Source organism: Moschus berezovskii, chromosome 7 (assembly GCF_049115385.1).
Source record: "Moschus berezovskii isolate FMDL1 chromosome 7, NW_MosBer_1.0, whole genome shotgun sequence".
Classification (NCBI taxonomy): domain Eukaryota; kingdom Metazoa; phylum Chordata; class Mammalia; order Artiodactyla; family Moschidae; genus Moschus; species Moschus berezovskii.
The window spans coordinates 92959509-92980103 of NC_142466.1; the positions used below are offsets into that span (position 1 = coordinate 92959509).

A 20595-nucleotide genomic window follows, 5' to 3' on the forward strand; every position below is an offset into this window, starting at 1 on the left:
ATGTATATTTCTGCTTATAGGATTCATGTAAAAATGAAAGTGACAACTTTAAAGATTTCTGAAACATATTTTACATACTTCTCCCCTAAATTTAACATAAAGATTTTCTCAATCAAGCATTTTGGCCTAATTTTGCCCCTGTCATTGTGGCAAAAATCCTTGGGAGTACTTTGATTCCTTGTCATGTGACTATGAAGATTTCCACTCTGGCAGGTACAGGCACTATTCCTGGCCTTATGTGTGCTCAGGTATTTTCCAATAATCTTTTCAGTTTCTTTCCTGGGAGTTGCACCCCTGCATGTTGGTAGGCACTCAACTGATACTTGAGGAAGAAGTTTCTCCACTCTGATTTCCCTTTTCTGTCCTGTGACCTGAAATTTCTCAAGGCTAACCTGGCTCCTTACCCGTTTCTCAGGGTCCATTGCTGTTCATTGTCTTATGTCCAATGTCTTCAGAAGTGTCATTTCACATATTTCATTCTTTTTAAAGTTGTTTTAGGCAAGAGGTTAAATCTGGTTCCCATTACTTCCTTTTGAGTATATAGTAAATAGGAAGTAATTTGAAAACATTTTGGTCAAATTTCTAGAAAAAGCGTATGTCTGTTTATAAATACTTCAAAATGTTTTTAAGCTTCCTACTCTGTTACATCTAATCAGGAGATTTTTTGTATTAGTAAAATAATTTTAATTTTAGTTATTATAGCTTTAAATGTCTTCAAGCTTAGTTTTTCTTCTAATCATTATTATTATTAATAAACTTCAGAATTTTCCTGTTTAAAAAAGGAAAAATGCCAAGACTTTTGGCATATTTGAGAAGTACATTCATTACACGCTGTTATTAAAATATAAAAACATTCGGGCGAATCTGTAGTATGAAGGACAGGTACACATCCAGGTGACTAAAAACTAACAGGACCCTTCATTTAAAAAAACAAAGTTAAAAAAGGAAGGTTTTAGTGCTCACTTGAATAACCCTTATCATATACCTGAAAGTCACATTGACTTTAATTGTGCTAAATCGCTTCAGTCAGGCGACTCTGTGCGACCCTATGGACTGCAGCCCGCCAGGCTCCTCTGTCCATGGAATTCTCCAGGCAAGAATACTGGAGTGGGTTGCCCCATGCCCTTCTCCAGGGAATCTTCCCAACCTAGGGATGAAACGCACGCCTCTTACATCTAACCTGCACTGACAGAGGGTTCTTTACCACTAGTGCCAGCTGGGAAACCCCATGAAGATGGAGGTGCCAGGGATTGAAACAGGGATCTAATAAAAGCGAAACACACACTCCACCACAAAGCCACCAACCACCACCCCCACATCTTGTCTACTCTGTAAACTTGTGTATGGTGCTAAGTCGCTCAGTCGTGTCCGACTCTTTGCGACCCCAGCGCGCCAGGCTCCTCTGTCCATGTAGATTCTCCAGACCACAATACTGAAGTGGGATGCCATGCCCTTTTCCAGGGGATCTTCGGAACCCAGGAATCGAGCCCAGGTCTCCCGCATTTCCGCCCGAGCCACCAGGGAAGCTCTTGTCTAGTTTTTCACAATTTCTCCTAGGGCCCAAGTAACTGTAATTCTGAAACTTGAGCGAGAAAGTACTACATTTGAAGAGCCAGGTCCAGTTGGGAGTCATGCCCTCGCCCGGGGGTAGTGTGGGTAGTGTAGTCCAGCGCCCCTAGCTCACTGAGCGCGGTCTTGAGCTCTGGAGCGTTTAGGGTTGTGACATCTCGCGCCCCGGGGAATTTTGGGTATTGTAGTCCCCGCCCCGAGGTGTTGTGGGTAGGGTATTTCCGAGCCGCGCTGTCGTCTTTTTGGACGTGGTGACAGTCTTTCAGCGCTTGTGGTGAGCTATCCCGCCTCTGGCTGCTGAGTCCGAGGGATAAAGACTCTGGAAAGCCGGGAGAGGGCGGGCGGGTTTGGTACGCCCTGTCCGCGGGTTCTTTGAGGTTTGAATTTTTTTTTCCCACGGGGTCAGGCGCGATCCACCTCGGAGGAGCTGTTGGCAGAGGTCTCGGGTCGCTCAGTGTCCAGCGGTGCTGGGTACTCAGCGCCCTTCCTGAGCGGTCGAGACTGGTGCGGGTGGCTTGGGGGGACACAAGTAACCTTTGTCAGGAGCAGACGTCCCCATTGCTTGAGCGCGTGCCTTGGACATTCTTCCTGGGTGTTAACTGGGGGAGCGCAGCTGGATGATTCCTACCTGGCGATGGAGGCGCCGCTTGGCCCCAAGGACCTAAGTTTTGCGGGGAGGATTCGCATGGGGCAGACACTCAGACTTACTGACTGACGATGGTGGTGGGGGTAACTTGGGTCAGCGGCCTCGGGCCCCACGGGCTCTTGGGGGAGTTGGAAGGGCCCGGTGGGAGTCAGACACCCCGCGTTTGTGTGGGGCACCTTTGTGCTCACATCTGCGACTTCTCCCGAAGTTGTCTGACTCCTCCTCTGGTGCTGGGGCTCTTCCAGCAGTTTGGAGTGGAGCCCACAGGGCAGGAAACTGTTCAAGCCATAGGGGACTGGTGGGCTGACTCCCTGAATTACTGGGGATGAGAGAGTGAGGACGTACAGACTTAAGTTTTATTTTAAATTTTGCTTTATGAAAACATTGTAAACATGCACAGAAGTAGCTGTGATGTCTCCTGAATTCATCACACAGATTCACTTCTTAAGGAAAGCCCTGTTCTTTACTTCCCCAAATCTGCAACCTCAGGTGTATATCTCTTTGGGCATTTCCTCTCCCTGGGGGCCTATGTCAGGCCTGTTGTGGGAGCCCTGGCCTCCATGGGAAGAGTTCACATACAGGTCTGCTTGTATGTGAGTGTCCTTGGGCAAAGTACTGAACCTCCAGGAGCTGTTGGGAGTGTGGAAAGAGGTAAAACAGGGGTCTGGTACGTGTTAATATAATGCTCATTCTGTTTTTACTAACCTTTATAGGCACATAGAAGATTAATGTCATGCTGGATTATCAGCATAACATTAGAGAAAACTTGTTCTAAAACCCATTTCCCAATTCTGTCCCTTGTATTCCTTGTTCTTCTCTTCCATGCCTGTATCTGATACCTTACTTTAGTGAAGTGCTCCCCAGCTGCAGGCTTGGGGGTTTCCAGTCCACTGTCTGAACTGGGATAGAATACTGAGGCTGGAACTACTTTTCTTGTACCAGGTTTTGCCTTGGAGCGGTCTGCTCCCTAACATTCAGAGGGGACTGCCTGTTAGAGAGGAGAGGGTTCCTAGGGGCCTGGCCGACCTGCCTCAGACGATAGCACTTCTTTGTTATATTCTTATGGTGTCTTTGGTAGTAAAGGAGGGTGTGACTTTGATATCTTATGCCAAAGTCATATCTTCTCTCGGGCACAGAGCGGCAGGTGATTTCCCAGGAAGAGAGGCTTGTTCTTGACGGAGTACATTCCTGCACAGCCGTCCTGGGGCACATTCCTCTGCTGTCATTCAGGTCTTTCCATCTTCACAGCTGTTCCTGCATTGTTGCTCTCCCCATCCATTCACACTGCTGTATTCTCAGGACCTTGGAGTGCTGGCAAAACAGTGATGGTGAGAAGTACTGTTTTGAGAGCAACAGTCCTGTGTGGTCAGTGTGCTTTCTAAGTTAAGTGTTAGTTGCTCAGTTGTGTCCGACTCTTTGAGACCCCATGGACTGTAGCCCTCCAGGCTCCTCTGTCCATGGAATTCTCCAGGCAAGAATGTTGGAGTGGGTAGCAATTCCCTTCTTTAGAAGATCTTCCCAAACCAGGGATCGAACCCAGGTCTCCTGCACTGCAGGCAGATTCTTTACCGTCTGAACCACCAGGGAAGCCCAAGTTTTATTTTATTTTTTTTTAACTTAATGATTGTGATTAAATTAAAATGATTTAACTTAGTGATTATGCTTCTGTGTCTCTTTTCTACTCTGTCATTTTTTTTTACTTCATGAATTTTTTCCAGACTGTGACTTGACTTTTTATTTTCTTGCTAGTATCTTTTACAGAACAGAATTTTAAAAATCTTAACAGAATCCAACTTACCATTTTTTCTTTTTTCTTTCATGAATTGTGTTTTTGCTGTCATATGTGAAGAGACATTGCCAAGTCCCCAGTCATCTAAATTTTTTCCCATGTTATTTTCCAGGAGTTTTATAGTTTCATGCTTTACCTTTAAGTCTGTTATCCATTTTAAGTTGATTTTTGTGGAAGACATAAGGCCTGTGTATGTGGAAGTTCCCTTGTTTCAGTACTGCCATTTAATGAAAAGATAGTCTGTTCTCCACTGAAGTTTTTCTTGCTCTGTTGACTTTATTTCTGTGTGCTCTATTCTGTTCCATTGATCTGTTTGTCTATTTTTTTTTAATTTATTTTTTGCCAATACCACACATTTAATTCCTGTAGCTTTATAGTAAGTTTAGAATCTAGTCATGCCAGTCTTCTGACTTTGTTATTCTTCAGTATTGTGTTGTCTCTTTTTGGTCACTTGCCTTTCCATATAAACTTTAGAACCAGTTTGTTGATACCGTCAAAGTAACTTGCTAGAATTTTGATGGATCGAATGTATAGATCAAGTTGGAAAGAACTGATGTTTTAACAATATCAAGTCTACCTATCCATAGTATGGACTATCCATTGTTTTAGAGCTTTGATTTTTTTCAGCAGAGTTTTGTAGTTTTCCTCATGTATATCTTCTACAAAATTTTAAAAGATTTATATCTAAGTATTTCGTTTTTCTGGGTGCTACTGTAATGTTTTTTATTTCAAATTCCATCTGTTCATGGCTGGTATATAGGAAAGCAGTTGATTTTTGTATATTAATCTTCTGTCCTGAAGCTTTGATATAATCATATGTTCTAGAAAGAAATCTTGGATTTTCTACATAGACAGTTGGAGTTCCCTGGTGGCTCAGTCAGTAAAGAATCCACCTGCAATGCAGGAAACCTGGGCTTGATCCCTGGGGTCAGAAAGATCCTCTGGAGAAGGCAATTGCAACCCATTCTAGTATTCTTACCTGGAAAATTCCATGGACAGGGGAACCTGCGGGCTATAGTGCCATGGGGTCACAAAGAGTCAGACATGACTTAGTGACTGAACACTACCACCACATAGACAATCAAGTCACCTTCAGAAAAGACAGTTTTATTTCTTCTTTCCTAGTCAGTATACCTGTTAGTTCCTTTTTTTGTCTTCTTACTTTAGCCTGGAATTCCAGCATGATGTTGAATAGGATTGGTGAAAGGTGACATTCTTGCCTCGTTTCTGATCTTAATGGGATAGCATCTAGTTTCTCACTGTTAAATGCTGTTAGTTGTAGATTTTAACTTTTTTAAGCACAGCAACAGTTATTTGCAGAGAGTATCAGCACAGCCTATCTTTAACCTAAGCCTAACAAAATTAACATTGATTCTTTAATGTCATCTAATATTTCATCAGTGTTCATATTTCCTTGATTGCCTCCAAAATGTCTAAATAAGGTCCACACGTGGCATTTGAATATCTCTTCAGTCTCCTTTTATTCCATAAGACCTTTCTCTTTTTATACTATTAACTTGTTGAAGTCTTAACATTTAAAAAAATTGCAAGTTATGTCATTTTACTCTCAGCACTTCAGCTTCATTTCTTAATAATGATTTGTTTTTCTCTGTATCCAGAATATCATGATCTTACCTAACGATATTCACAATAATTCTCTAACATCACCTAATACCCAGTTCATTTGAATTGGCCTTCAAAGTTCCCAAAATGTTTTTCAGTTCGTTTGTGCAGATCCCTAGTGGCTCAGATGGTAAAGAATCTGCCTGCAGTGAAGGAGACTGGAGTTCGATACCTGGGTTGGAAAGATTGCCTGGAGAAGGGAATGGCAACCCACTCCAGTATTCTTGCCTGGGAAATCCCATGTACAGAGGAGCCTGGTGGGCTACAGTCCATGGAGTCGCAAAGAGTTGGACACAACTGGGCCACTAACACATTCACTTTCACTTGTGTGGATTAGTCAGTCGAGGCTAATAGATGACATCTGAAGAATGATGTTTATTTCTTAAGTTGATTTGTGTTAAGGAAAATCTCCCCTCTAAAAAATTTTGTCGTGAAATTGACTTGCTGAAGACCTAGGGTAGTTTATGACTGTCCATTCTTACGTTCAAATATCACATTTCAAATCTTGGGTATATAAGTGGAGGGGAAGGAAGAGCCAGGTTATGGCTTCTATCTTGCTTCAAATTTCTCTCCAAATCTACATTCTGTCTGAACTGTAGTGCCCTTTCTGTTTTGAATTTCCTAGGCCTTGTCATTAGGGCTGATGTGGATGGAGAAGTTCTGTTTTTACTATGCTAAGTCACCATTTCTCACCATGAATGCTCACCTGTGGGCACTATGAGACCCTTTCCTCTTAATAGAGTCCATAAAGTGACTTAATAGAGTCTTACCCAGTTGGAAGGGCTGTGAGCTTCATTTGCCAACTGGAGATTGGGGCTGAACCTGCCACTGGTCCAGCTCTAAGGGCCTTATGTATAGGACACTGGTTAAGAATGGGCAACTCTCTGGAGTGGGAGCACTGAACTGCTCCCACTCCAGGACACTAGATTGCCAGAGAACTCCTGATCCCAGGGAGTACTAATTACTGAGAACTCCCGCGAAGGCTTCCACCTCTGTCCAAGACCTGACGTCACCTAACAGCTGGCAACACACAGTGCAGGATGCCTCACCCAAATAAGAAGCATGATGAAAACACAAACCCAGTCATCAGCAGACAGGCTTCCCACAGACACTCCCCCCAAAGGCACTTCACATAGCTCTTCCCATCAGAGGGAAAAAAAACTCACTTCCTCCCACCAGAATGTAGGTACAAGTCCCTCCAAATAAGAAGCTTACCCAAACTGCTGGAGCAATCTCAACCACCAAGAGCAGAGACCAAAAGGAAGAAGAACTATGATTCTAAAACCTGGGGAAAGGAGACTTCAAATCAGTAAGTTAGAAAAAAAAAAAGAAAAGACAGAGAAATATTGCACAAATGAAGGAGCAAGTTCAAAACTCAAATAAGGAGGAAATAAGCAAACTACCTGAAAAGAGTAATGGTAATAAAGATGATCCAAAACCTTGGAAATAGAGAAAATGCAAGAATCAGTTAACACATTCAATAAGGACTTAGAGAAAATAAAGAATAAACAGACACAAGCAAAACACTTACTGAAAAATACTCAGGAAGGGATCAATAGTAGAATAACTGAGGCAGAACAACAGATAAGGGAATTGGAAGATAGAATGGTAGAAATAACTGCTGAAGAGCAGAGTAAGGGAAAAAGGATGAAATGAGTAGAGGGTAGTCTCAGAGACACTTGGTCAAATATTAAATGCATAAACATTCAAATTATAGGGGTCCCAGAAGAAGAGAAAAGAAAGGGTCTGAGAAAATTTTTGAAATGATTATAGTTGAACATTTTCCTAACATGGGTAGGGAAATAGTCCATCAAGTCTAAGAAGCCCAGAGAGTCCCATTAAGGCTAAACCCAAGGAGAAACATACCAAGACATATACTAATCAGACTAGCAAAGATTAAACACAATATTAAAAGCAACAAGGGAAAAGCAGTGAGTAACATACAAAGGAAATTCCATATGATTAACAGCTGATCTTTCAGCAGAAACTCTGCAGGGCAGAAAGGAATGACAGGATACACTTAAAGTGCTGAAAGGGAAAAATATACAACCAAGATTACTTTACCCAGCAAGGATCTCATTGAATATTGATGGAGAAATCAAAAGCTAAAGACAAGCAAAAGTTAAGAGAACTTAGCACCACCAAACTAGCTTTACAGCAAATGTTAAAGGGACTTCTATAGGCAGGAAACATAAGGGAAGGGAGACCTACAAAAACCCAAAACAATTAAGAAAATGCCAGTGGGGTATATATATATATAAATAGTTACTTTAAATGGATTAAATGCTCCACCCAAAAGACACAGACTGGCTGCTGCTGCTGCTGAGTCACTTCAGTCGTGTCCGATTCTGTGTAAATGGACACAAAAACAAGACTCATGTATGCGGTCTATAGGACACCCATTTTGGACCTGGAAACACATACAGACTGAAAGTGAGAGGATGGAAAAAGATATTCCATGCCAATGGAAATAAAAAGAAAAGTAGAGTAGCAATTCTCAAATCAGATAAACCATGAAATAAAGAATATTATTAATATAAAAGGAAGGACACTGTATGATGATCAAGGGATCAATCCAAGAAGACATAAAAATTGTAAGTACTTATGTACCCAACATAGGAGCATATTGATACATAAGACGAACACTAACAGACATAAAAGGGGAAATTGACAGTAATACAATAATTGTAGGGGACTTTAACACCCCACTTACACCAATGGACAGATCATCAAAACAGAAAATTAATAAGGAAATATAAGCCTTAAATGACACATTAGACCAGTTGGACCTAATTGAAAATTTTAGGACATTGTATTTAAATACAGAAGAATACACTTCTCAAGTGCACATGGAACATTTTCCAGGATAGACCACATCTTGGGTCACCAATCAAACCTTGGTAAATTTAAGAAAATTGATATAGTATGAAGCATCTTTTCTGATCACACTGCTATGAGACTAGATACTAATTACTGGAGAAAAATTGTAAAAAGCACAAATGTATTCAGATTAAACAATATATTTCTAAATAACCAACAGGTTACTGAAGAAATAAAAGGGGAAATAAAACAATTCCTCAGTTCAGTTCAGTCGCTCAGTCATGTCTGACTCTTTGCAACTCCATGAATCACAGCACGCCAGGCCTCCCTGTCCGTCACCAACTCCTGGAGTTCACTCAAACTCACGTCCATCGAGTCGGTGATGCCATCCAGCCATCTCATTCTCTGTCGTCCTCTTCTCCTCCTGCCCCAATCCCTCCTAGCATCAGAGTCTTTTTCAGTGAGTCAACTCTTCACATGAGGTGACCCAAGTATTGGAATTTCAGCTTCAGCATCAGTCCTTCCAATGAACACCCAGGACTGATCTCCTTTAGGATGGACTGGTTGGATCTCCTTGCAGTCCAAGAGACTCTCAAGAGTCTTCTCCAACACCACAGTTCAAAAACATCAATTCTTCGGCGCTCAGCTTTCTTCACAGTCCAACTCTCACATCCATAACGTGACCACTGGAAAAACCATAGCCTTGACTAGATGGACCTTGTTGGCAAAGTAATGTCTCTGCTTTTTAATATGCTATCTAGGTTGGTCATAACTTTCCTTTCAAGAAGTAAGTGTCTTTTAATTTCATGGCTGCAATCAGCACCTGCAGTGATTTTGGAGCCCCCAAAAATAAAGTCTGACACTGTTTCCACTGTTTCTCCGTGAAACAAATAACAGAGACATGACTCAAAACCTATAGTATGCAACAAAAGTGATTCTAAGAAGGAAGTTTATAGCAATACAATCTTACCTCAAGAAATAAGAAAAACATCAAATAGACAACCTAATTTACACATAAAACAACTGGAAAAAGAAGAACCAAAAAACCCCCAAGTTAGTAGAAGGAAAGAAGTCATAAAGATCGAGTAGAAATTAATGAAAAGAGATGAAGAAAACAGTAGTAAAGATTAATAAAACTAAAAGCTGATTCTTTGAGAAGATAAAATTTATAAACCACGAACCAGACTCATCAAGCAAAAAAGGAAGAAGCCTCAAATCAACAAAATTAGAAATGAAAAAGGAGAGGTTACAGCAGACAATGCAGAAATACAAAGAATCATGAGACTATTACAAACAACTGTATGCCAGTAAAATGGACAACCTGAAGAAATGGACAGATTCTTAGAAAAGTTTAACTTTCCGAGACTGAACCAGGAAGAAATAGAAAATTATGGACAACCTTTCGCAAACACTGAAATTGAAATTGTGAGAAGAAATCTCCCAAAAAACAAAAGCCTAAGGCAAGATGGCTTCACAAGTGAATTCTGTCAAATATTTAGAGAAGAGCTAATGCCTGTTCTTAAACTCTTCCGAAAAATTGCAGAGGAAGAAAAACGTACAAACTCATTCTGCGAGGCCACCAATACCTTGATACCAAAACCAGATAATGACATCACACAGAAAGAAAATTACAGGCCAATATCACTGATGAACATAGATGCAAAAATCCTCAACATAATAACATCCACATATGATAAACCCACAGCAAACATTATCCTCAATGGTGAAAAACTGAAAGCATTTCCTCTAAGACTAGGAACAAGACAATGGGTGCCCACTCTTGCCGTTAATATTCAACATAGTTTTGGAAGTCCTAGCCATGGCAAACAGAGAAGAAAAAGAAAAGGAATCTAGAATTGGAAAAGAAGTAAAACTCTTACTGTTTGAAGACGATGTGATACTATACATAGAAAAGCTTAAAGATACTATCAGAAAATTGCTAGACCTAATCAGTGAAATTAGTAAATTTGCAGGATATAAAATTAAGACACAGAAGTCAGTTGTATTCCTCTACACTAACAATGAAAAGTCAGAAAGAAATTAAGGAATCAATCCCATTTATCATTGCAACAAAAAGAACAAAATACCTAGGAATAAACCTACCTAGGAAGACAAAAGAGCTGTATACAGAAAACTGTAGGACACTGATGAAAGAAATCAAAGATGACCTAAACAGATGGAGAGATATGTCATGCTCCTGGATTGGAAGAATCAGTATTGTGATAATGACTATACCACCCAAAGCAGTCTACAGATTCAGTGCAATTCTGATCAAACTACTAATGGCATTTTTCACAGAAGTAGAACAAAATGTCTCACAATTCATATGCAAACACAGAATTCCCTGAATAGCCAAAGCAATCTTGAGAAAGAAGAATGGAGCTGGAGGAATCAACCTTCCTGACTTCAGACTATACTACAAAGTACAGTCATCAAGACAATATCGTGCTGGCACAAAAACAGAAACACAGACCAATGGCACAAGATAGAAAGCCCAGAAATAGATCCATGCACCTATGGACACCTTAATTTTGATAAAGGAGGCAAGAATATACAGTGGAGAAGAGATAGTTTCTTTAATAAGTGGAGCCGGGAAATCTGGACAGTTATGTGTAAAAGAATGACATTAGAACTCTTCCTAACATCATACACAAAGATAAACTTGCAATGGGTCAAAGATCTAAAGGTAAGACCAAAAACTATAAAACTCTTAAAGGAAAACATAGGCAGAACACTCTATGACATAAATCACAGCAAGATCCTCCATGACCCACCTTCTAGAGTAATGGAAATTAAAATATAAACAAGTGGGGCCTGATTAAACTTAAAAGCTTTTCACAGCAAAGGAAACAATAAACAAGATGAGAAGACAACCTTCAGAATGGGAGAAAATAATGGCAGATGAAGTAACTGACAAAGGATTAATCTCCAAAATGTATAAGCAGCTCAAACAACTCATTATCAGAAAAGCAAACAGCCCAATCAAATAGTGGGTAGAAGACCTAAACAGACATTTCTCCAAAGAAGACAAACAGGTGGCTAATAAACACATGGAAAGATGCTCAACATCCCTTATTATTAGAGAAATGTAAATCAAAACTACAATGAGGTATCATTTCACACTGGTCATCAAAAAAACCTGCAGTCAATAAATGCTGGAGAGGATGTGGAGAAAAAGGAGCTCTCTTGTACTATTAGTAGGAATATAAATTGATATAGCCACTATGGAGAACAATATGGAAATTCCTTAAAAACTAGGAATAAAATTACCATATGACCCAACAATCCCACTATTGGACACACAGTGTGAGAAAGCCATAGTTGAAAAAGACACATGTACCCCAGTGTTCATTGCAGCACTATTTACAGTAGCTTGGACATGGAAGCAAAGTAGATGTCCATTGACAGATGAATGGATAATGAAGTTGTGGTACATATATACAATGGAATATTACTCAACCATAAAAAGGAACACATTTGAGTCAGTTCTAATGAGGTGGTTGAACTTTGAGCCTATTATACAGAGTGAAGTAAGTCAGAAAGAGAAAAACAAATATCATATATTAATGTGTATATATGAAATCTAGAAAGATGGCACTGATGTACCTGTTTGCAGGGCAGCAGTAGAGACACAGACATAGGGAACAGTCTTGTGGACAGAGTGGGGGAAGGAGAGGGTGGGACAAATTGAGAGAGTAGCACTGAAACATGCACATTACCATATATAAAACCCAGTGGGAGATTACTGTGTGACTCATCAAGCTCAAACATAATCTGTGACAACCTAAAAGGATGGGATTGGGTGGGATGTGGGAGGAGGTTCAAGACAGAGGGGACACATATATACCTGTGGCTGATTCATGTTGATGTATAGATGAAATCAACACAATATTGTAAAGCAATTAGCCTCCAATTTAAATAAATTTAAAAAAAACTCTGGAAAATGCCAATATAAGAAATCTTTGATGACAAAATGCAGATCAATGGCAATTGGGGAGGGGAGTGAAAGATTACAAAGGAGCGCATTTACTCACCTCAGTGTTGTGATGTTTTCACAGGTGTATAATATTTCAAACTTACTAAGCTGTGTACTTTAAATATGTGTATAATTGTGTGTTAAATATATGCCAATAAGACATAGTTTTTTAAATTAAAAAAAGAAGGGTGCCTCTGATGCCATCTTCAATCTGCTTTCCTTACCTCCTCCTTGCCTCTGCTAAACTGGGGGCTGGATAGATGGGTACTTCTCCCACACATCCCTTTCTTCTCTTCTCTTTCTCCAGCTCTGCCTATGCAACGAGTCTTCTCTAGGAAGAGCACTCACCAGACTAAGAACATGGCCCCAGGGCTCCTGACTACTAGGGATGAGGTGAGTCCTAAAATTTCTTCCTAGCTCTTATAGGATGGATCCATTTCTTTTATCTTGTCCTGGAGCTGCCTTGATGGTGTTAGGCTGTACCTAGCCCTGATCTTGGACGTGTGACTTGTCTTACCTGGAGCCTTTTCTCGTACTTCTCTGGTCCATTTATGAACTGTACATTCATCAAGTAGTAAATTGTCATCAGCACAGTTGAAACACAATCATGGTTATGTGCCCAGTGATTCCAGGGCATAAAAGAGTGAAGGAAAGCTTTCAAAAGAGGAGCTGCCTGAGCTGCCCCTGACAGATTTGGCAAGTTGAAGAGCTGAAGGAATGTATTTTTGTGAGAATGTGACTGGAAGCCTAGCACATCTCTGAGACCAGGATCTGCAGGCTGTCCCTCATCATATGGGAAGCTTGGAGCAGTCTGCGGTCTTTTGTTACATCAGTTTTCTCTGTGTAGAGGTGAGGATGCTGACCTGTTGTCTGCTGGTGATTCATGAGTAGCTATAATTTGACTGGCCCCATGCTTTATATTTCTCGGAGAAGGCAATGGCAAGCCACTCCAGTACTCTTGCCTAGAAAATCCCATGGATGGAGGAGCCTGGTAGGCTGCAGTCCATGGGGTCGCGAAGAGTCGGACACGACTGAGCGACTTCACTTTCATTTTTCACTTTCACACATTGGAGAAGGAAATGGCAACCCACTCCAGTGTTCTTGCCTGGAGAATCCCAGGGACGGGGGAGCCTGGTGGGCTGCCGTCTGTGGGGTCACACAGAGTCGGACACGACTGAAGTGACTGAGCAGCAGCAGCAGCAGCATGCTTTATATTTAAACGAGTTTTCCACACTTAAAAATTGGAGGAATACACCTAAGTCCTGAGTCCACATTCTTGGTGCATATGACAAATAGCTGGAACCAAACAGCATCCCCATGGTGTAGTTACAGCCTCTCGTGCCCCTTGACCCCGTGGCTGAAGTGCCTGCTTCATTCACTCATTCCTTACCTCGGCTCTGAAGGTTTTGCTTTTACCCACTCTTGCGTCTGAATGGAAGTAGTTCAACCAGAATCCTGAAATCCAGGCTGAGGAGTTTGGGCTTGAACTTGGAACGAGTTAGGTTTGAAGGATTTTGAGAAGTTTATCATAAGTAGTAATTGAATGAATATATGTCCTAAAGGAAAGATTTTCTAATCCCTAAGACTAGGCAGCTTGTGACCTTGACATAATCAAATGGAGTTAACATTTACTGACTGCCTAAGCAAACACTCGGAGAAGGCAATGGCAAGCCACTCCAGTACTCTTGCCTAGAAAATCCCATGGACAGAGGAGCCTGGTAGGCTGCAGTCCATGGGGTCGCTACGAGTCAGACATGACTGAGCGACTTCACTTTCACTTTTCACTTTCACACATTGGAGAAGGAAATGGCAACCCACTCCAGTGTTCTTGCCTGGAGAATCCCAGGGACGGGGGAGCCTGGTGGGCTTCTGTCTGTGGGGTCACACAGAGTCGGACACGACTGAAGTGACTTAGCAGCAGCAAAAAAACACCAGGTGGGATACTTCTGTTGATTATTATCCATTACAAAAAATAGTGTCAGTTGGTCTAATTAAATTTTGTGTTGCCTGTCGTAAAAAATATGACAAGTGTAAAATTTTTCTGTTAGATCTGAACTTGCTCTTAATGCTGAGCTCATATGGTAAGTATTTGCCTGTTATTGTATCAGTTAAAAGTACTTGATTTTGATGTTATCAGATACCACTGAGGGCTGTATGTCCCTCAATTGTCAAATCTTTTATATGAGAGAAAATGTTATGCAGTACATGCAATTCAGAATGTTTTCTAAGGTGTTTGTGGGGGGAATTTCTTTTATAGGTTTCTCTTTACCATTACTGATGTTAATAGAGAAACATTCTTGGACAAAATGGAACATTACTTTCCTGCCCCTTCCTGTGGGATCCTTAGCACACCCTGAACCATATCCTGTCTATGACCATCATCTCTCAATATACATTTTTTTCCTTTTATTCATTAAAAATTGATCCCAGGGCATGAGCATCTGAGAAGCTTTTTTTTTAATTTTAAATTTTTTACTTTTTTTTAATTGTGAAAGTATGATAACACATTCACAGGAGACTTGGAAAATACAGAACAATGTTACATGTAGTTCTACTATATAATTATTTTTTTAAGTAGAGAAGATTTTTAGTTGCAGTTTCAAACTCTCATAAATTAATAGAATATAGAGTAGTAGAGGGCTTCCCTGGTGGCTCAGAGGTTAAAACGTCTGCGAAGGGTATAGTTGACCTGAAAAGCACTGTGAACCAATTCAGCATAATTGAAATTTATACAATTTTCACACAATAGTAGGATACAAATTCTATTCAAGTTCCTATAAACTGTAAAGTTGGAGACATTGGAACATATCCAGGGACATAAAACAAGGTGCCACAATTTCATGGTCTAAAAATTTTGAATTCATGCAGAGTCTATTCTCTTATCACTGTGGAATTATGTTAGAAACTGATATCAAATGATATTTGAAAATAGCATATTTTCAGGTTCCATGTGACATTTATCAGGAGAGATCTTTGACTTAGCCATCAAAAGCCTCAATAAAGTTAGACTGAAAAAAAAACAGAGGATGATTGCAGAGAAGAAAGTATTTACATGAGAAATTAGTATCAAAATGAGAAATTAATATTGAAGATACTTTAAACAAAATCCCATGTATTTTGAAATTGAATGTTCACTTTTAAATGATGGGTATATCTAAGAAGCCATAACCAGGAAAATTAGAAAATATTTGTAATAGAATAAAAATGAAAAGGGAATTTACCAGAATTTTTTGCATGCAGCTGAAGCTGCTCATTGCTGAAGCCTGGCTTGGAGAATTTTGAGCATGATTTTACTAGCGTGTGAGATGTGTGTAATTGTGCGGTAGTTTGAGCATTCTTTGGCATTGCCTTTCTTTGGGATTGTAATGAAAACTGACCTTTTCCAGTCCTGTGGCCACTGCTGAGTTTTCCAAATTTGCTGGCATATTGAGTGCAGCACTTTCACAGCATCATCTTTCAGAATTTGAAATAGCTCAACTGTAATTCCATCACCTCCACTAGCTTTGTTCGTAGTGAATACATGAACCATGAACTTCCAGATGTTCAAGCTGGTTTTAGAAAAGGCAGAGGAACCAGAGATCAAATTGCCGACATCTGCTGGATCATGGAAAAAGCAAGAGAGTTCCAGGAAAACATCTATTTCTGCTTTATTGACTATGCCAAAGCCTTTGACTGTGTGGATCACAATAGACTGTGGAAAGTTCTTCAGGAGATGGGAATACCAGACCACCTGACCTGCCTCTTGAGAAACCTGTATGCAGGTCAGGAAGCAACAGTTAGAACTGGACATGGAACAACAGACTGGTTCCAAATAGGAAAAGGAGTACGTCAAGGTTGTGTATTGTCACCCTGCTTATTTAACTTCTATGCAGAGAACATCATGAGGAATGCTGGGCTGGAAGAAGCACAAGCTGAATCAAGATTGCTGGGAGAAATATCAATAACCTCAGATATGCAGATGACACCACCCTTATGGCAGAAAGTGAAGAGGAACTCAAAAGCCTCTTGATGAAAGTGAAAGAGGAGAGTGAAAAGGTTGGCTTGAAGCTCAACATTCAGAAAACAAAGATCATGGCATCTGGTCCCATCACTTCATGGGAAATAGATGGAAAAACAGTGGAAACAGTGTCAGACTTATTTTTCTGGGCTCCAGAATCACTGCAGATGCTGATTGCAGCCATGAAATTAAAAGATGCTTACTCCTTGTAAGGAAAGTTATGACCAACCTAGATAGCATATTAAAAAGCAGAGACATTACTTTGCCAACAAAGGTCTGTCTAGTCAAGGCTATCGTTTTTCCAGTAGTCATGTATGGATGTGAGAGTTGGACAGTGAAGAAAGCTGAGCGCCGAAGAATTGATGTTTTTGAACTGTGGTGTTGGAGAAGACTCTTGAGAGTCCCTTGGAGTGCAAGGAGATCCAACCAGTCCATCCTAAAGGAGATCAGTCCTGGGTGTTCATTGGAAGGACTGATGCTAAAGCTGAAACTCTAATACTTTGGCCACCTCATGCGACTAGTTGACTCACTGGAAAAGACTCTGATGCTGGGAGGGATTGGGGGTGGGAGGAGAAGGGGGCGACAGAGAATGAGATGGCTGGATGGCATCACTGACTCGATGGATGTGTTTGAGTGAACTCTGGGAGTTGGTGATGGACAGGGAGGCCTGGCGTGCTGTGATTCATGGGGTCGCAAAGAGTTGGACATGACTGAGCGACTGAACTGAACTGAACTGACTGAAGCTGCTCAATGCAATTAAATACAATGTGAAGTCTTGAATAAGGTATGAAAACAAATAATGGATAGTAGCATAAAATTTTGTGAAATTTGAACAAAATCTGTGCTTTAGTTAATAATACTGTATCACATATTCTGTATAATAGCATATCACTTATGCTACATAATCACAATAGTAAAAAATGTTTATCAGTTTTCATAGTCAATAGCCAGACAAAAAATAAAAGATAATTTACAGTTGCAAGCCACAATGGAAACATGATTAACCTAGCAATAGGAAATACTTACATATTTGGTGGGTTAAGTAGAGTGATGTGATAAGTGGAAGTACAAACATGCACATGTTCTCCTCTGTCCTGACTGTAGATGTCTTTTGGTTGGTGCAATTAATCAGTTTACATTTAAGGTAATTATTGGTATGTGTGATCCTATTATCACTTCCTTAATTATTTTGGGCTCATTTTCTGTAGGCATTTTCCTTCTCATGTTTTCTTGCTAGAGAAGTTCCTTTAGTATTTGTTGTAAAGCTGATTTGGTGGTGCTGAATTCTCTTAACTTTTGCTTGTCTGGAAAGATTTTGATTTCTCCGTCAAATCTGAAGGAGAGTCTTGCTGGTAGGTTCTGCCCTTTCATCACTTTAAATACATCATGTCATTCCCTTCTGGCTTGTAGAGTTTCTTTTGAGAAATCAGCTGATAACCTTATGGGAGTTCCCTTGTATGTTATTTGTTGTTTTTTCTTTGTTGCTTTTAATATTTTGTATTTGTCTTTAATTGTTGTCAGTTTGATTACTATGTTGTCTCAGTGTGCTCCTCCTTGGGTTTATCCTGCTGGGGATGCTCTGTGCTTCCTGGACTTGGTTTACTATTCTCTTTCCCATGTGAGGGATATCTTCAGCTGTTATCTCTTCAAATAGTTTCTGAGGTCCTTTCCCTCTTCTCCTTCTGGGACCCCAATAATGTGAATGTTGGTATATTTAATGTTGTCCCAGAGGCTGTTAGGCTGTCTTCATTTCTTTTCATTTTTTTTTCTATATTCTGTTTTGTGGCAGTGATTTCTACCATTCTGTCCTCTAGGTCACTTATCCGTTCTTCTGCCTCAGTTATTCTGCTCTTGAGTTCTTCTAGTGAATTGTTCGTCTGAGTTTGTTCTTTAGTTCTTTGATAAGTATTTCTTGCATCTTCTCAATCTTTGCTTCCATTCTTTTTCTGAGATTCTAGATCATCTTCACTGTCAATATTCTGAATTTTTTTTGGTGGAAGGTTGCCTATCTCCTTCATTTGGTTGTTTTTCTGGAACTTTATCTTGTCCCTTCATCTGGGACAAAACCTTCTGCTTTTTAATCCTGGTTAACTTTCTAGCTACTGTGAGATTGTAATTCTTGTTTCTTCTGTCTGCCCTCTGATGGAAGAGGCTGAGAGGCTTGTATCAGCTTCCTGATGGGAGAGACTGATGGTGAGAAAAACTGGGTCTTGCTCTGGTGGGCAGAGGCATTCTTTCAGTTCAGTTCAGTCGCTCAGTCGTGTCCGACTCTTTTCGACCCCGTGAATCACAGCGTGCCAGGCCTCCCTGTCCATCACCAACTCCCACTTTGGCCACCTCATGCGATGAGGCATTCTTAGTAAAACTTTAATCCAATTATCTGCTGATGGGTGGGGTTTGGCCTGAGGCAGCTCAGCCCTGGGGTCTGTGGACTCTGTTGTAGGGTTAATGGCGACCTCCAAGAGGACTTAGGCCAAAGGACCTCTTACAGGACTCCTGCTGCCTTTGCCCCCATCCTTATGGTTAGCCACTGCTGACCCACACCTCCACAGCAAACCCTTCAACACAAGCAAGTCACTGTTCCTTTTCCCTGGGTTTTGGCATGTACAAGATTTTGTGTCCTCCCAGAGTGGAGTCTTTGAATCCTCCAGTCCTGTGGAAGTCCTGTAATTGAATCCCACTGACCTTCAAAATCAGATTCGCTGCAGATTCCCAGTTCCTTTGCTGGATCCCCAGGCTGGGAATCCGGATGTTGTGCTCAGAACTGTCACAACAGTGGGAAAACTTCTTTGGTAATATCATTCTCCAGATTGTTGGTCACCCACCTAATGGGTATGGGATTTGATTTTGTGTTTGTGCTCTTCCTGCCATCTAGTTGTGGCTTATTCTTTGTCTCTGGACATGGGATATCTTTTTTTGGTGAGTTCCAACATCCTCCTGTTGATGGTTGTTCAACAGCTAGTTGTGATTTTGGTGCTTTGGCAGGACTGAGCAGCTTTGGTTTTAAGAAGTTTCCATACTTGCAGATATAGGGCACTCATAACATACTTGTTTCATAAAGGGACCTGATCTTAACTTACTCTGAAAGAAAAAAGAACAATGGATTTGTTTTGTTGGTTTGTTTTGCTGTTTGTTATTTGAGACATAGAAATTTACATATTTTCAGTTCAGTTCAGTCGCTCAGTCATGTCCGACTCTTTGTGACCTCATGGACTACAGCATACCAAGCTTCCCTGTCCATCAACAACTCCCGGAGCTTACTCAAACTCATGTCCATTGAGTTGGTGATGCCATCCAACCATCTCATCCTCTGTTGCCCCTTCTCCTGCCTTCAGTCTTTCCCAGCATCAGGGTCTTTTCCAAGGAGTCAGTTCTTTGCATCAGATAGCCGAAGTATTGGAGTGTCAGTTTCAGGATCAGTCCTTCTAATGAATATTCAGGACTGATTTCCTTTAGGACTGACTGATTTGATCTCCTTGCAGTCCAAGGGACTCTCAAGAATTTTCTCCAACACCACAGCTCAAAAGCATCAATTCCTTGGCACTCTGCTTTCTTTATAGTCCAACTCTCACATCCATACATGACTACTGGAAAAACCATAGATTTGACTAGACAGACCTTTGTCGGCAAAGTAATGTCTCTGCTTTCTAATATGCTCTCTAGGTTGGTTATAACTTTTCTTCCAAGGAGCAAGCGTCTTTTAATTTCATGGCGGCAGTCACCATCTGCAGTGATTTTGGAACCCCCAAAATAGTCTCTCACTGTTTCCATTGTTTCCCTGTCTATTTGCCATGAAGTGATGTGACTGGATGACATGATCTTCGTTTTTTGGATGTAGAGTTTTAAGCCAACTTTTCCACTCCCCTCTTTCATTTTCCTCAGGAGACTCTTTAGCTCTTCTTCGCTTTATGCCATAAGGGTAGTGTCATCTGTGTAACTGAGGTTACTGATATTTCTCCCAGCAATCTTGATTCCAGATTGTGCTTCATCCATCCCAGCATTTCACATGATGTACTCTGCATATAAGTTAAATAAGCAGGGTGACAATATACAGCCTTGATGTACTCCTTTCCCAATTTGGAACCAGTCTGCTGTTCCCTGTCCCGTTCTAACTATTGCTTCTTGACCTGCATACAGATTTCTCAGGAGGCAGGTTAGGTGGTATGGTATTCCTA

General features: G+C 40.7%; 1 protein-coding gene across 2 annotated transcripts in view; it reads left to right on the plus strand.

Annotated features, from left to right (window-relative positions):
• Positions 1-1764: 1764 nt before the first annotated feature.
• ZNF169 (zinc finger protein 169) overlaps positions 1765-20595 on the plus strand; it is a 59468-nt gene continuing 40637 nt past the window's right edge. For both annotated transcript variants that reach the window (XM_088838155.1, XM_088838156.1), the window contains exons 1-2: positions 1765-1843; positions 12731-12816. In XM_088838155.1, the coding sequence (XP_088694281.1) occupies positions 12739-12816 (78 nt within the window). In that variant the 5' untranslated portion in view covers positions 1765-1843; positions 12731-12738. The remainder of the gene's footprint in view (positions 1844-12730; positions 12817-20595) is intronic.